The 17056-nt window shown below is 49.4% G+C and overlaps 1 protein-coding gene across 1 annotated transcript; it reads left to right on the forward strand.

Moving 5' to 3' along the window:
* The first annotated feature begins 652 nt into the window (after positions 1-652).
* Positions 653-15673, forward strand: gpia (glucose-6-phosphate isomerase a). The gene is made up of 18 exons (XM_072386790.1): positions 653-857; positions 3992-4082; positions 4536-4604; positions 4932-5051; positions 5132-5215; positions 6013-6159; positions 6242-6313; positions 6385-6429; positions 7553-7606; positions 7768-7828; positions 8209-8252; positions 10293-10445; positions 10722-10851; positions 10949-11025; positions 12848-12976; positions 13068-13143; positions 14608-14674; positions 15370-15673. The coding sequence occupies exons 1-18, from the start codon at positions 739-741 to the stop codon at positions 15491-15493; spliced, it is 1662 nt and encodes a 553-aa protein (XP_072242891.1). The 5' UTR covers positions 653-738; the 3' UTR covers positions 15494-15673.
* Positions 15674-17056: the final 1383 nt, after the last annotated feature.

Genomic DNA, 17056 nt, shown 5'->3' on the forward strand with positions numbered 1-17056 from the left:
AGCAGGTGTCCAGGTGTGGATGACAGGTGACGTACATAAACACACCTGAACTCTCCACAGTAGCATGACAGGTTGTCTTTAGCCTAAACTAACCCTTCACCAACGTCCTGTTGATCCTCTCTGGGAGCTCCTTACTTACTGATCCAGTTCAAACTGATATAGTTACTCAGTTCTCTCAGAGACGCTCTGTTCAAACTGAATTCTTTGACCCACATAATCCATTATAGGGTCTTTGAGGGGTAAATAAACGCCTTAATGTATCTTATTTTCTGTTACAGTACACATAACTGTTTAATTATCTCCGTATACACAGAACTGCATCAAATCAGGCAAAAGTTCTTGTCTTTTATTTATTTTTTTTTTGTTCTTTGACGGTTTTTTTTTCTGGAAAAGTTCAGGGCAATAAATGGAAAAGGCTTACAGCAAAGACTATGTGTTATTGACAATAAAAACCCTTTATTTTGGCACAAACCATTCTCCATACTCGCATTTAATCATGCTGCCTGGGAAGCTCAGCTGTGATTGGACACGCTGTAAAACAGCCAATCACAGCCCAGTCCTGGCAGTGGGCGGGGATAAGCGGCTGTATCTGCGCTGTGATTGGTGCGGCCCGCTCTACTCAACAGCTTGGGGCTGTTCCCGAGCCTCACAGTCGACCACCGGCCGCAGGAAGCAGATCCGAACGGGAGGCAGCAGGCAGTTTCTCCAGCACCGAGCACCGTCATCACCGCAGACACCATGGCTCTGACCGCAGACCCGACCTTCAAGAAGCTGGAGCAGTGGTACCGGGCCAACGGGGGCAGTCTGAACATGAGGAACATGTTCGACAGCGACAAGGAGCGCTTCAGCAAGTTCAGGTATGTGCACGCGCCAGGTGCCGAGGAGATGGAGGAGGAAGAAGTGGGCGTGAGACGGCCGGAGGTCCGGTTCTGGCATCGACTCTCCGGGCGTACGTGACCTCCAGAACATGGCACTGATCCGGAACCCGAACCCGGCGGTCCGTTAGCACGTTGCTGCTATTATTGATCCCGTTAGTTCCGGTTATCGATCCTCCTCCTCCTTTTCCTCTCTGTCTGTCACAAGGTCATTTCTGCTCCACATCTTCTCACGCACACAGGCGCGTGTCACCTGTCGTGCCCCCCCTCCCGGTGTTCACCTGTGCGCGGAAGCCTCTTCCCCGTCACGGGGGGGTCGGACTGGGCTGCAGGCCCGCCGCCACTGACGCTAAAACACGCAGGCTACCGTTAGCCTGAGTGCTAATGTCACCGGCTTCCATTATCGGACAGTGTTTCCACCTTTGCATTAAACTTCTGACGCGTCAACAGGTGTGTTATTGATACGGATGTATGTGACGTCACAGCAGTTCCTATTGTACCTGATCTGACGTCACAACGACTCACTAATCGATGTAGATCAGTAGAAAGCTAACTTTTCAGCGGTGCTGACGACCTGTGGGACGCAGCCCTGTCCGATAATGAACCCCCACACGCACACGTGTTACACGCAGAGACTGGGCCGTGGACACGCTCGGGGGTGCCCGTGGGGCGTGTCCCCGTCACGGAGGCTACGTGCGCAGCTGCACACCCGGAGAAGCTGCGCGTGTTGGGTCATCAGAGGATGATGCTGAGAGGCCGCGCGCATGTTGGGTTACAGTCACATGAGGTCCGTTCATCGGGCTCTGCCGGTTCGGAACCGAATCTGCATCAGAACCTTAGAGTGAAGGTTTTCTCTGCTGTTCTTATTGATTTAAACTGACAGAATGATTCAGATCAATAACTAATCAATAGATTAGTAGAGTAGATCTTCATATAAAACCGGCTGCCATCAGCTGCATTAATCTCATGTTTATATGAGGAACCGGACCTTTAAACCCGTCCTCAGACTGGAACCGGGCCTTTAAACCCGTCCTCAGACTGGAACCGGACCTTTAAACCCGTCCTCAGACTGGAACCGGACCTTTAAACCCGTCCTCAGACTGGAACCGGACCTTTAAACCCGTCCTCAGACTGGAACCGGACCTTTAAACCCGTCCTCAGACTGGAACCGGACCTTTAAACCCGTCCTCAGACTGAAACCGGACCTTTAAACCCGTCCTCAGACTGAAACCGGACCTTTAAACCCGTCCGTCAGACTGAAACCGGACCTTTAAACCCGTCCTCAGACTGGAACCGGGCCTTTAAACCCGTCCTCAGACTGGAACCGGACCTTTAAACCCGTCCTCAGACTGGAACCGGACCTTTAAACCCGTCCTCAGACTGGAACCGGACCTTTAAACCCGTCCTCAGACTGGAACCGGACCTTTAAACCCGTCCTCAGACTGAAACCGGACCTTTAAACCCATCCTCAGACTGGAACCGGGCCTTTAAACCCGTCCTCAGACTGGAACCGGGCCTTTAAACCCGTCCTCAGACTGGAACCGGAGCAGAACTGCAGGTGATCAGCTGGGTTTGAATCCTCCTGCATGGAAACACTCAGCTGCTCTGTTCAGGCTCCAAAGTTTCAGCTAAAACAGTTCATTGATCCAGCTGAACTCCCCGTAAAGCTGCTCTCAGTCTCATGTTTTCCTGGTTCTTTGGTCAGAAACTGGGTCTAAAATCAGACTTCCTGTTAAACCCTTTCAGCCTGTCGCTCTGCTCTGATAAAATCCTGATTTTAGAACCACAGAATCACCGATAAAGCAGCTGAAAAACAGCGTCTGAACTCAGCTGGACTCAGCTGAACTCAGCTGGACCAGGACCTCCCACAGAGGAGGTCAGAGGCAGCAGAACAAGCTGCTGAATCCTCCACCATCTGCTTCTCTGGGGGCAGCAGCTTTAACAGAGAGACCCAGGCCTCCCTGTCCCTGTTCCTCCAGCTCTATCAGGGGGACCCCGAGGTGTTCCCAGGCCATAGTCTCTCCAGCGTGTCCTGGGTCTTCCCCGGGTCTCCTCCCAGTGGGACCAGAACACCTCCCCAGGGAGGCCTCCAGGAGGCATCCTAAAAAACAAGACCCCGAGATACTGATCACTTGGTTTGATTTGATCAGTTTTTAAACCATCATCAGGTTATTTTTGGCTATTTAAAAACCTTTTTAACTCCAACAGAATCAGCTGTCTGATTGGTGCATTCATCAATAAGCTGATCAGCTGTCTGATTGGTGCATTCATCAATAAGCTGATCAGCTGTCTGATTGGTGCATTCATCAATACATTCATCAATAAGCTGATCAGCTGTCTGATTGGTGCATTCATCAATAAGCTGATCAGCTGTCTGATTGGTGCATTCATCAATACATTCATCAATAAGCTGATCAGCTGTCTGATTGGTGCATTCATCAATAAGCTGATCAGCCGTCTGATTGGTGCATTCATCAATACATTCATCAATAAGCTGATCAGCTGTCTGATTGGTGCATTCATCAATAAGCTGATCAGCCGTCTGATTGGTGCATTCATCAATAAGCTGATCAGCTGTCTGATTGGTGCATTCATCAATAAGCTGATCAGCTGTCTGATTGGTGCATTCATCAATAAGCTGATCAGCTGTCTGATTGGTGCATTCATCAATAAGCTGATCAGCTGTCTGATTGGTGCATTCATCAATACATTCATCAATAAGCTGATCAGCTGTCTGATTGGTGCATTCATCAATAAGCTGATCAGCTGTCTGATTGGTGCATTCATCAATAAGCTGATCAGCCGTCTGATTGGTGCATTCATCAATACATTCATCAATAAGCTGATCAGCTGTCTGATTGGTGCATTCATCAATCTGCTGATCAGCTGTCTCATCATCAATAAGCACCAATCAGACAGCTGATCAGCTTATTGATGAATGCACCAATCAGACAGCTGATCAGCTTATTGATGAATGCACCAATCAGACAGCTGATCGGCTTATTGATGAATGCACCAATCAGACGGCTGATATTGATGAGGCTCCTGAATGTTTTCTGTTGTCTGGTATCGTGTCGTTGCTGTAAATAAAGTTATTTTCATTATTTTGTCGGCAGCACGACTCTGCAGACGGACGACGGAGAAATCCTGGTGGACTTCTCCAAGAACCTCATCAACCAGGACGTGATGGCCATGCTGCTCGCCATGGTGAGCGTGTCATTTTGAAATGTGAAGCGCTTCCTGCAGCAGGGCGGCGGCGGCGGCTCAGGCACGTTCTGGCGTGCCTTATCTGGACCTGGAGCTGGGTAAACACCTGTGAAACAGGAAGGTTGCGACACCTGCGCCTTTGTGCTGAACGCCGTGTCGACACACGCCTGAACTCAGCCACTTCCTCATCACGGCGCCGCAGGATCCGGTTTCAGCTCTGTGTTGTAAGGCTTCAGGTCCTGCTGGCAGCTGCAGTCAGAAACTGATGTTTTAGCTCCTTTAAGCTGTTTATTCTGAATTTATTTAGTGTTTGGATGTATTTACTTCATGTTTGTTTCCATGGAACCGAACCTTCTGAACCGAGTCCGTCAAACAGAACGAGTCCCAGAAGATGACATCATCCGTGCACCTCGGCGTGTTTGTTAAAGTCTGGTCATGTGACTCTGTGTTCAGGCCAAGTCGAGGCGGGTGGAGGAGGCCCGAGACGAGATGTTCTCCGGAGAGAAGATCAACTTCACCGAGGTAGGGAACCGTTCACCTGAGCTCACCTGAGCTCACCTGAGCCACGGCTGTGACATCACAGACTTATCTCACCTTATCGGCGTGACCCAGAACGTTTCCACACACCTGAGCTTTATCTGTCCAGAACAAACACGTCTGACCCAAAGAGCTGAGATACGATTCCCAAGCTGCAGAGTTCAGAAAAGACAGAAAACGTTCCACAGTCTGAAGGTTCTGGAGGTTCTGGGGGGGGTCGCAGCTCAGCCAATAAGAGCTCTGCATGTCACAGGAAGACTGTAGAACCGGTCCCGGCCGGCCTGCTGTAAACGTGCATGTGTGTGTGTGCAGGGTCGCGCCGTGCTGCACGTCGCTCTGCGGAACCGCTCCAACACGCCGATCCTCGTCGATGGCAAAGACGTGATGCCGGAGGTCAACCGGGTGCTGGACAAGATGAAGGCCTTCTGCCAGGTGTGTGTGTGCACGTGCACGTGTGTGTGCACGTATCTGTGTGTGTGTGTCACTCGCCCTGATGTGTGTGGTGTTTACAGAAAGTCCGCGGTGGCGAGTGGAAAGGCTTCAGCGGGAAGAGCATCACGGACGTGGTGAACGTGGGCATTGGAGGCTCTGACCTGGTGAGGGAGCGTGCACGCTCACATGCACACGCTCACATGCACACGCTCACATGCACACACATTTACCTTCCAGCATGATGCAGGAAAACGCCGTTTTCTAGCAGTGGTCACAGACACAGGAAGAGCCATGTGACGCTGCCATGTGACTCTGCCATGTGACTCTGTCATGTGACGCTGCCATGTGACTCTGTCATGTGACGCTGCCATGTGACTCTGTCATGTGACGCTGCCATGTGACTCTGTCATGTGACGCTGCCATGTGACGCTGCCATGTGACGCTGCCATGTGACGCTGCCATGTGACGCTGCCATGTGACGCTGCCATGTGACTCTGTCATGTGACGCTGCCATGTGACTCTGTCATGTGACGCTGCCATGTGACGCTGCCATGTGACGCTGCCATGTGACTCTGTCATGTGACGCTGCCATGTGACGCTGCCATGTGACTCTGCCATGTGACTCTGTCATGTGACGCTGCCATGTGACGCTGCCATGTGACTCTGTCATGTGACGCTGCCATGTGACTCTGCCATGTGACTCTGTCATGTGACGCTGCCATGTGACTCTGTCATGTGACGCTGCCATGTGACTCTGTCATGTGACGCTGCCATGTGACGCTGCCATGTGACGCTGCCATGTGACTCTGCCATGTGACTCTGTCATGTGACGCTGCCATGTGACGCTGCCATGTGACTCTGTCATGTGACGCTGTCATGTGACGCTGCCATGTGACGCTGCCATGTGACTCTGCCATGTGACGCTGTCATGTGACGCTGTGTGATGTCGTGGTGCGTTCAGGGACCTCTGATGGTGACCGAGGCCCTGAAGCCGTATTCGGCCGGAGGCCCGAACGTCTGGTTCGTCTCCAACATTGACGGGACTCACCTGGCCAAGACCCTGGCTCAGCTCAACCCAGAGACCACGCTCTTCATCATCGCCTCCAAGGTCTGCACGTGCGCTCTCACATGCGCGGTTTTTCTTGCTTTCAGACCTCTGAGCTGACTTTGTTCTGTCGGACCCGTTTCAGACCTTCACGACCCAGGAGACCATCACCAACGCGGAGTCGGCCAGAGACTGGTTCCTGAAGACGGCCGGAGACGTGAGTGTCTGACGGTTTGGGCTGAAGCGCACGTCTGAGGTGAAACTAACGCCTTTTCTTCTCCTCCGCAGAAATCTGCTGTCGCCAAACACTTTGTGGCGCTGTCCACCAACGCAGTAAGTTACCTCGCTGTTACTCTCTGACCCGTTTACACCTTTTATTCAAAGGACTCAATCATGTTAACGTATGTTAGCTGTCATGAAAGGAACAGCAATAACTCCTTAGAAGTTGGTGTACGTCATCTTCATTAGCTAAGCTGTTAGCGTTAGCTTCAGCTAACAAAGTAATGTGGGAACAATAATGTTCATCTTTCAGAAAGGAACAGCAGTAACTTCTTAGAAGTTGGTGTACGTCATCTTCATTAGCTAAGCTGTTAGCGTTAGCTTCAGTTAGCAAAGTAATGTGGGAACAATAATGTTCATCTTTCAGAAAGGAACAGCAGGAGCTCCTTAGAAGTTGGTGTACGTTCATTAGCTAAGCTGTTAGCGTTAGCTGCTGCTAAAGGAAGAAATAAATCAGTAAATAAACCATGAGGAGTTATTTAATTAGCTTAGCTGTTAGCGTTAGCTGCTGCTAAAGGAAGAAATAAATCAGTAAATAAACCATGAGGAGTTATTTAATTAGCTTAGCTGTTAGCGTTAGCTGCTGCTAAAGGAAGAAATAAATCAGTAAATAAACCATGAGGAGTTATTTCTCAGATGCTTCCATTTCCCTGCTCTGAAGTTCAGGCTCTGAGAGTTGGAACTGATCCTCTTTGTGGCTCAGTTCCTTCAGTCCAGCGTTGAACTGGACCAAGTTGTTAAAACAGTGGGATGAAAAGTGTCTGCTGCACATTCACAGTCTTTAGCTAACTCTGCTGGAACATTAGCCTCAGATATAGTTTATCCACTGGGCTCTGATATCCTCTGAGGCTGCTGCTGGATGGAAGATGCAGGCTCCTCAGTGCAGCTGACAGCAGAACATTTCCACCAGAAGCTGGCTTCATCCGTCCAGCAGGGTGGATGTGAGGGGGCGGGGCTTAGTGGAGGGGGCGGGGTTTAGTATAGGAGGCGGAGCCAACTTAAGGAGTGACGTACTTTAGAAATGAAAATCAGACAAAGAGGAACTAAATAAATACCAGGGTTGTGTTACACTTATGCAAAATATAAGCTCTGGGTCCAGGGAACTGGGCCCACTGGACATTATTGACTCTGATCAGGAGTTATCAGGTTATTGATCTGCTTGTCTCCTCTTCCTCAGGCCAAAGTGAAGGACTTCGGTATTGACACGGCGAACATGTTCGAGTTCTGGGACGTAAGTCAGAGTTCTGACCCGTGTTTGGTGGCGTTTTAAACCACGTTTCACATTAAATTTATCAATCATAAAGTTTATTGATCTGCTTCCTGTGACTGAGCTGTAAACTAGCAGCTGCCTGTGCTCTGATTGGTGGCCTGACTGTGTGATGTCATCCTCAGTGGGTCGGAGGTCGTTACTCGCTGTGGTCGGCCATCGGTCTGTCCATCGCCCTGCATGTAGGTGAGTCACCGTCTCCCCGATCGGGTATTGATCCGTTTGAAGCAAAGTTCTGAGTCATAAGGTTTTACTCTTCAACGTTTATAACTTTATGATAAACATGATTCCAGCTGATTAAAGTTCAGAATTATCCCCAAAAGTGTTGATGTTTCACCACGAAACAGGAAGTAGTCAAAGGTGTCATCGCCATGGCAACACCGTGTCCTTTACCATGGAAACGGGAAGCTGCCGTTGCTCAGCTGTTCCCACACGCTTGATCTCTGCTCCCAGGCCTTTATCGCTGCTCTCAGCTGGAATTCCTCTGGCTTTGGTGTCAGTTTTTAACTCGTTTCAGGTTCTTTCTTCATGAAACTGAAGAGAACTTCTGTCTGTTTGTGTTTCAGGCTTCGAGAACTTCGAGCAGCTGCTTGCAGGAGCTCACTGGATGGTAGGAGAATGTTTCTAACTCTTTTTTTCACCCCAGAACAGACACATATTACAGAAGCTCTGGGGCTGCATAGTTTGACCTCCTACGATTAAACCGAAATGATTTAAAACGACCTGAGGACAGATGTCCAGGAGCAGAGCTGGAGACAGAACCAGAGAGCTGGGTCCATCATCTGTTGGGTGGAAACAGTTTGGATTTAGTCCAGCTGCAGAGTTACTGAAGCATCTGTAGCAGCTTTGACTGATTCAAACAGGCAGAGAAAGCAGAGCTGCTTCATTCTGTCAGAAGCTTTTTATTCTCTGAGTTTATCTGGATCAGCAGCTTGGTTCTGATGGGAAGAAGCAGAGTTCTGCTCACAGAGAACAGGAAGAAACTCTGATTATTCGATTGTGATGATTCTCATTACTTCTGCCCTCATATCATCAGACTTAATAAAAAGTCTCCGTTTAACCTATAATATTTAATATGGTTAAAGCTGTGAATGCACCATGTTTTAGAAGCTGCATTTTAACGGGAGGAACTTTCCTCTGGAACCTGAAACCTTTGGTTCACCTCCGTCATGTTCCTGTGGAGCCCAGAAAAGACCCTGAAGGAGCTGAAATGGTTCCAGGAACTGAGGGCCGTGGTCCCTAGATCCTGAGGGCCGTAGTCCCTGGTTCCTGAGGGCCGTGGTCCCTGGTTCCTGAGGGCCGTGGTCCCTGGTTCCTGAGGGCCGTGGTCCCTGGTTCCTGAGGGCCGTGGTCCCTGGTTCCTGAGGGCCGTGGTCCCTGGTTCCTGAGGGCCGTGGTCCCTGGTTCCTGAGGGCCGCGATCCCTAGATCCTGAGGGCCGCGGTCCCTAGATCCTGAGGGCCGCGGTCCCTAGATCCTGAGGGCCGCGGTCCCTGGTTCCTGAGGGCCGCGGTCCCTGGTTCCTGAGGGCCGTGGTCCCTGGTTCCTGAGGGCCGTGGTCCCTGGTTCCTGAGGGCCGCGGTCCCTAGATCCTGAGGGCCGCGGTCCCTAGATCCTGAGGGCCGCGGTCCCTGGTTCCTGAGGGCCGCGGTCCCTGGTTCCTGAGGGCCGTGGTCCCTGGTTCCTGAGGGCCGTGGTCCCTAGATCCTGAGGGCCGTGGTCCCTGGTTCCTGTCTGTCCGAATGGAGGAAAAAAACGTCCCTAGTCCTGAAAAGGTTCTAGGAACTACAAAAGGTTCCTACAGTGGGAATGCAGCTTCTGAGACCCTTAATGGACCCAGCAGGAACTAAATAAGTTCCACAGAGACAGTTTCACCCTCAAATGACCCTTTTTGGGAGCTACTGTGACACTTCTCAGAGTTTGTGGTCCTTTAAACGGTCAAACCTCACCTCAACCATTAGAAGATGCTACTTTTCTACATTTTCACATAATTATCGGAGGAACTTCCTGTTTTTCGTGTCCTCGGAAACTCTTTTTGTTTCCTCTTCAGAGAAGGAACTTTCCCAACATGATGGGAACCGTCTGTGGCGTTGTTGGTTTAACGGATGAAGAAACATTTTGAAATCGGAGCGAACTCATTCAGTCATGTTCTGTAAAAACTGAGGAGTGACGGTGAGGTTCAGGGTTCGATATGTGACGGAGGAGTTGGGTCAGAGAGGTTCCAGGGGCTAAGATTACCGGGTCCATCTGGACTCGGCAGGTCCTCATGGCGCCATTTATTAACAGAAATCAGTTCATTGATGTCAGACCATATTTTAAAGAAGGTTTATTTAGAACAATAAATGTTTATGTAGATTTAGCTGCTGTCTGTCTGCTGATTGGCTGCCCGTCTGGTTGCTGATTGGCTGCCCGTCTGGTTGCTGATTGGCTGCCTGTCTGGTTGCTGATTGGCTGTCTGTCTGCTTGCTGATTGGCTGTCTGTCTGGTTGCTGATTAGCTGTCTGTCTGCTTGCTGATTGGCTGCCTGTTTGGTTCCTGATTGGCTGTCTTGTACAGATACAAACGCCAACAGAAATCTGATGACAGGAGTGAAAAACACACGTTTCCTTACAAACATGAAACCAAATCCGCCTCCTCTGTCTCGTCTCCAGGACAACCATTTCCGCAGCGCCCCATTGGATCAGAACGTCCCCGTCCTGCTGGCCATTCTGGGTGTCTGGTACATCAACTTCTTCCAGGCAGAGACGCACGCCATGCTGCCCTACGACCAGTACATGCACCGCTTCGCCGCATACTTCCAGCAGGTTGGTGTGCATCTATGATGCTCTGAGATCAGCTGACTCCTCACAAGGTGATTGAGCTCTGATTGGATGAGACCTGTCCATCCTCTGAGCGCCGCACCTGTGCTAAACCTGCATCTGTGTTTCATACGACTCCATATTTTAAAAGTCCGGTCCTGGTCAGAGTGACATCCTGTCACTTCTTCTGTCCTCACAAACGGCAGAAAATGGCCGCCGTAAACAGGGCGTGTCTCTGCAGTTAGACGGTAACACCTGTGTACCTGTGTGTTTCGTCTCCAGGGCGACATGGAGTCTAACGGGAAGTACATCACCAAGGATGGCAGCCGTGTGAACTACCACACAGGACCAATCGTGTGGGGGGAGCCAGGGACCAACGGGCAACACGCCTTCTACCAGCTCATCCACCAAGGTGACAGTTCACCTGTTTTACCTGCCCAGTCTGGTTCCTGCGAGGCTGCTGGTTCTTTATCTCCTATCTGATAACTGACTCCTTCTTCACTCGTCAGGCACTCGTATGATTCCTGCTGACTTCCTCATTCCTGCTCAGTCCCAGCATCCAATCAGGGAAAACCTACACCACAAGGTGAGCCTCAAACGCTTCCTGGAAGCACAGGTGTGCCACAAAAACAATTCCTCCGTCTAGTGCGGATTATTCAGAGGTCATTGGTTCAAGTCCAAAAATACGATTTTCACTTTTTCTCTTCGGCACACATAGGCCTGTAGGCACAAGGTATAGGTCTATAGGCACAGAGATAGGCCTATAGGCACAGAGATAGGCCTATAGGCACAAGGTATAGGTCTATAGGCACAGAGATAGGCCTATAGGCACAGAGATAGGCCTATAGGCACAAGGGATAGGTCTATAGGCACAAGGTATAGGCCTATAGGCACAAGGGATAGGCCTATAGGCACAAGGGATAGGCCTATAGGCACAAGGTATAGGTCTATAGGCACAGAGATAGGCCTATAGGCACAGAGATAGGCCTATAGGCACAAGGTATAGGTCTATAGGCACAAGGTATAGGCCTATAGGCACAAGGGATAGGCCTATAGGCACAAGGGATAGGCCTATAGGCACAGAGATAGGCCTATAGGCACAAGGGATAGGCCTATAGGCACAAGGGATAGGCCTATAGGCACAAGGGATAGGCCTATAGGCACAGAGATAGGCCTATAGGCACAAGGGATAGGCCTATAGGCACAAGGGATAGGCCTATAGGCACAAGGGATAGGCCTATAGGCACAAGGGATAGGCCTATAGGCACAGAGATAGGCCTATAGGCACAAGGGATAGGCCTATAGGCACAGAGATAGGCCTATAGGCACAAGGGATAGGCCTATAGGCACAAGGGATAGGCCTATAGGCACAAGGGATAGGCCTATAGGCACAAGGGATAGGCCTACGGGCACAGAGATAGGCCTATAGGCACAGAGATAGGCCTATGGGCACAGAGATAGGCCTATAGGCACAGAGATAGGCCTATGGGCACAGAGATAGGCCTATGGGCACAGAGATAGGCCTACGGGCACAGAGATAGGCCTACAGGCCCAGAGATAGGCCTATGGGCACAGAGATAGGCCTATAGGCACAGAGATAGGCCTATGGGCACAGAGATAGGCCTATAGGCACAGAGATAGGCCTATGGGCACAGAGATAGGCCTATGGGCACAGAGATAGGCCTATGGGCACAGAGATAGGCCTACGGGCACAGAGATAGGCCTACAGGCCCAGAGATAGGCCTATGGGCACAGAGATAGGCCTATAGGCACAGAGATAGACTTATGGGCACAGAGATAGGCCTATGGGCACAGAGATAGGCCTACGGGCACAGGGATAGACTTATGGGCACAGAGATAGGCCTATGGGCACAGAGATAGGCCTATGGGCACAGAGATAGGCCTATGGGCACAGAGATAGGCCTACGGGCACAGAGATAGGCCTACAGGCCCAGAGATAGGCCTACAGGCCCAGAGATAGGCCTACAGGCCCAGAGATAGGCCTACAGGCCCAGAGATAGGCCTATGGGCACAGAGATAGGCCTATAGGCACAGAGATAGACTTATGGGCACAGAGATAGGCCTATGGGCACAGAGATAGGCCTATGGGCACAGAGATAGGCCTATGGGCACAGAGATAGGCCTACGGGCACAGAGATAGGCCTACAGGCCCAGAGATAGGCCTACAGGCCCAGAGATAGGCCTACAGGCCCAGAGATAGGCCTACAGGCCCAGAGATAGGCCTATGGGCACAGAGATAGGCCTATAGGCACAGAGATAGACTTATGGGCACAGAGATAGGCCTATAGGCACAGAGATAGGCCTCTTCTCATTTGCAGCAAAGGAGGAAAACGTGTCTGACATTCTGAACTGAGTCTCCAGATGTTGACATACTGACTGTGTTACAGATCCTGGTGGCCAACTTTCTGGCTCAGACTGAAGCTCTCATGAAGGGAAAAACTTCAGAGGAAGCTCGAAAAGAGCTCGAAGCTGCCGGCATGTCAGGAGACGCTCTGGAGAAGCTGCTGCCACACAAAGTAACACCACCTGCCAGATGTTGAACAGATTTCTTCCAGTTGTTGTTTTCTCATTTGAATTTCAACTTCTGTTTGACTCTTTCATTCAAAGGTTTTCGAAGGGAACAAGCCAAGCAACTCTATCGTCTTCAAGAAGCTGACCCCATTTGTGCTTGGAGCTCTGATCGGTGGGTACCGGGTCAGCGACCCAGATCCCGCTGGTTCCAGCAGACGGTTCTGTCTGAAACCTGATGACCAACTTAGAAACTGCTTCTTTTTTTAATAGGATAGGCCTTGAAAAAAGAAAAACTCTAATCAGGTGTGTTGGGGATCAGGCAGGTGCCTTAAGCGTAGTTTATGCTTGGACCCCTCCGCCGTAGCCTGACGTGCACCTCCAAAAAACCCTGACGACGCCTCGAGTTGCCGCGGGCCGTAAGGGCTGTGATTGGTCCGCTCAGAACGAAATTCCCGGCAGTTGCTTTTTCCGGTCAACATTTGCATTTTAAGCATTTGTTCTTCAATATTGATGAACTCCAGCTGCAAATACAGCTGCTCCACCTCGGTTGCCGTTGGTTACTGTTGTTAACTGTGACCGAAAGAAAGAGCAAGGATTCGGCTATAAGCTGAAACCACACAAACACACAGACACACACCCCCTAGTGGCATGGAGGTGAACTGCAGAGCAACGCGCTTTAGTCATTAGTACGGCTGCAACTAACGACTATTTTGATAGTCGACTAGTCATCGATTATTATAACGATTAATTGACTAATTGGTTAATTATTCATTAGAACAATTTAAAACTGAAAAAGGATACATTAAAGCCATATTTCATCTCAACTTTTAACATTAAAATGCTAAGAGGAGAGCGGCTGTTACGCACCAACAGTCAAATAGATACCTAAAAGTGAAACAGAAAACAGTCTGGTTGTAACTTTGGACTGAAGTTCAATAATAGAGTTTTAATGTTTCACTTTAATGTTAAAATCCAAGACAACTCCACTTATTTAGCTAGCAGGCTACGCTAACAAGCTAAATATCCAAATTCCATGGTGAGTCTCCCAGAGCTCCAACCTGCTTCCTCCTCAGATGTTCCTGTCTGACAGATGTGCTCCCGTGAGCTCGGCTTTACTAAACTTGCAGCTGATCTATTTATTCTGGGTGTCTGGCTGAAATGTTCCCAGACGCTGGACACTTTAGGAGGAGAGGAAGATAATTCAGCCGCAGCCATTTCCCTGTTTGTACGGGTCATCTCCCGCTATGATTTACCGTGAGGCGCATGCATCTCTGAGCAGAGATAGGAAGGAAGTGAGATGACTCACTCCATATGAAACATGATGTTCAGCTCGACAGCGTGAAAAAGACGTGATGACGTAACCGACAATTCAATACATCAGCAACTAATTATGTTATCGATTTTTGTCAACAGTCCTTGCACCTTTAGTCATTAGCAATGGGTTATCAATGGTTATGGGACACCACTGGCACAATGGGAAGCTGGAATAAACCCAGAAGGAAGAATAAACCCAGAAAGAAGAATAAACCCAGAAGGCAGAATAAATCCAGAATAAACCCAGTTCCAGCCTTGAAATGTGTCGGTGTGGGACAGAGATACAGTGGAGTGTTGATCATGTGACCCGTCTGTTTTTCAGCCATGTACGAGCACAAGATCTTCGTGCAGGGAGTGATGTGGGACATCAACAGCTACGACCAGTGGGGGTGAGTTCATGAGCCGGGCTTTAAGGTTCTGTTAGTGAGGTTCTGTTAGCGAGGTTCTGTTAGTGAGGTTCTGTTAACGAGGCTCTGTTAACGAGGTTCTGTTAACGAGGCTCTGTTAACGAGGCTCTGTTAACGAGGTTATGTTAACGAGGTTCTGTTAACGAGGTTCTGTTAACGAGGTTCTGTTAACGAGGTTCTGTTAACGAGGTTCTGTTAGCGAGGTTCTGTTAACGAGGCTCTGTTAGCGAGGATCTGTTAGCGAGGATCTGTTAACGAGGTTCTGTTAACGAGGTTCTGTTAACGAGGTTCTGTTAACGAGGCTCTGTTAGCGAGGTTCTGTTAGCGAGGCTCTGTTAGCGAGGTTCTGTTAGCGAGGCTCTGTTAACGAGGTTCTGTTAACGAGGTTCTGTTAGCGAGGTTTTGTTAGCGAGGATCTGTTAACGAGGTTCTGTTAACGAGGTTCTGTTAACGAGGTTCTGTTAACGAGGTTCTGTTAGCGAGGTTCTGTTAGCGAGGTTCTGAGAACTTCTTCATTAACTCTTCATCAGTCACAGGAAGTCACCTGAACATATTCCAGTGATGTCACTTTATTACATCACTGCATTGTTGTGACTCCTCCTCTTCCTCCCCCTCCTCCCCCTTTGTGCTCCTCCCCCTTTGTGCTCCTCCCCCTTTGTGCTCCTCCCCCTCCTCAGGGTGGAACTCGGGAAGCAGCTTGCGAAGAAAATCGAGCCCGAGCTGAAGGACGGCTCCGAGGTCTCCTCCCACGATGCGTCCACCAATGGCCTCATCAACTTCCTGAAGAAGAACTTTGCATAAGCTCCGCCCCCTTTCACCCTCCATTCTGATTGGCTGCTGTTGTCTGCGCCGTGTGAGCGAGCACTTCCTGTCCGACTTAAACAGTCTTCACATGTTGTTTCAGTGTTGGTGCACCTGTAGGTGACGACCCCTGCATTCCAAGCCCCGCCCCCATACACCCCCCCGCTGTGTCTTTGAAAATAAAGTCGTTTGTCACTGACTGTGTTCAATTATTTTAAGAACATGAGGAAATCTGTCGCCATCAGAGAATTGGATTAAACTCAGTGTGGTTCGCCACCACACAGACACAAGCCAAGCAGAAGCAAAACACAAGAAGTGTGTTTTTAACGTTAGTTTCATGTTTTATGGGGGAATGTAAATTTAACGACGCTTGGCGAGAAATGCAAGCATTTTGTCACTGGTTAAAACCGGTGGTACCGTGGGCTGAAGGCTTTAGAGTCCCATGCCAGGTCGTCCAAGCACATCAAGTCAACCAACGGGAAGAATCAAACTCCTTCCATCGCCGGAGTATTTCAACACGCTAACGTTAGCCAGCTAGCTGTTAATGAGCCTGAAGCAGCTAACTTTAGCCAACTAGCTGTTAATGTGTCTGAAGCAGCTAACGTAAAACAGCTAGCTGTTAATGTGCCTGAAGCAGCTAAAGTTAGCCAACTAGCTGTTAATGTGCCTGAAGCAGCTAACGTAAACCAACTAGCTGTTAATTAGCCTGAAGTAGCTAACATTAGCCAACTAGCTGTTAATGTGCCTGAAGCAGCTAACATTAGCCAACTAGCTGTTAATGTGCCTGAAGCAGCTAACGTAAACCAGCTAGCTGTTAATGTGCCTGAAGCAGCTAAAGTTAGCCAACTAGCTGTTAATGTGCCTGAAGCAGCTAACATAAAACAGCTAGCTGTTAATGTGCCTGAAGCAGCTAAAGTTAGCCAACTAGCTGTTAATGTGTCTGAAGCAGCTAACGTAAAACAGCTAGCTGTTAATGTGCCTGAAGCAGCTAAAGTTAGCCAACTAGCTGTTAATGTGTCTGAAGCAGCTAACTTTAGCCAACTAGCTGTTAATGTGTCTGAAGCAGCTAACGTAAACCAGCCAGCTGTTAATGTGCTTGAAGCAGCTAACGTTAGCCAGCCAGCTGTTAATGTGCCTGAAGCAGCTAACATTAGCCAGCTAGCTGTTAATGTGCCTGAAGCAGCTAACATTAGCCAGCTAGCTGTTAATGTGCCTGAAGCAGCTAACATTAGCCAGCTAGCTGTTAATGTGCCTGAAGCAGCTAACGTAAACCAACTAGCTGTTAATGTGCCTGAAGCAGCTAACATTAGCCAACTAGCTGTTAATGTGTCTGAAGCAGCTAACGTTAGCCAACTAGCTGTTAATGTGTCTGAAGCAGCTAACGTAAAACAGCTAGCTGTTAATGTGCCTGAAGCAGCTAAAGTTAGCCAACTAGCTGTTAATGTGCCTGAAGCAGCTAACGTAAACCAACTAGCTGTTAATTAGCCTGAAGTAGCTAACATTAGCCAACTAGCTGTTAATGTGCCTGAAGCAGCTAACGTTAGCCAGCTAGCTCTTAATGTG

Source organism: Leuresthes tenuis, unplaced genomic scaffold (assembly GCF_036924035.1).
Source record: "Leuresthes tenuis unplaced genomic scaffold, fLeuTen1.0.hap1 SCAF_5, whole genome shotgun sequence".
Lineage (NCBI taxonomy): Eukaryota > Metazoa > Chordata > Actinopteri > Atheriniformes > Atherinopsidae > Leuresthes > Leuresthes tenuis.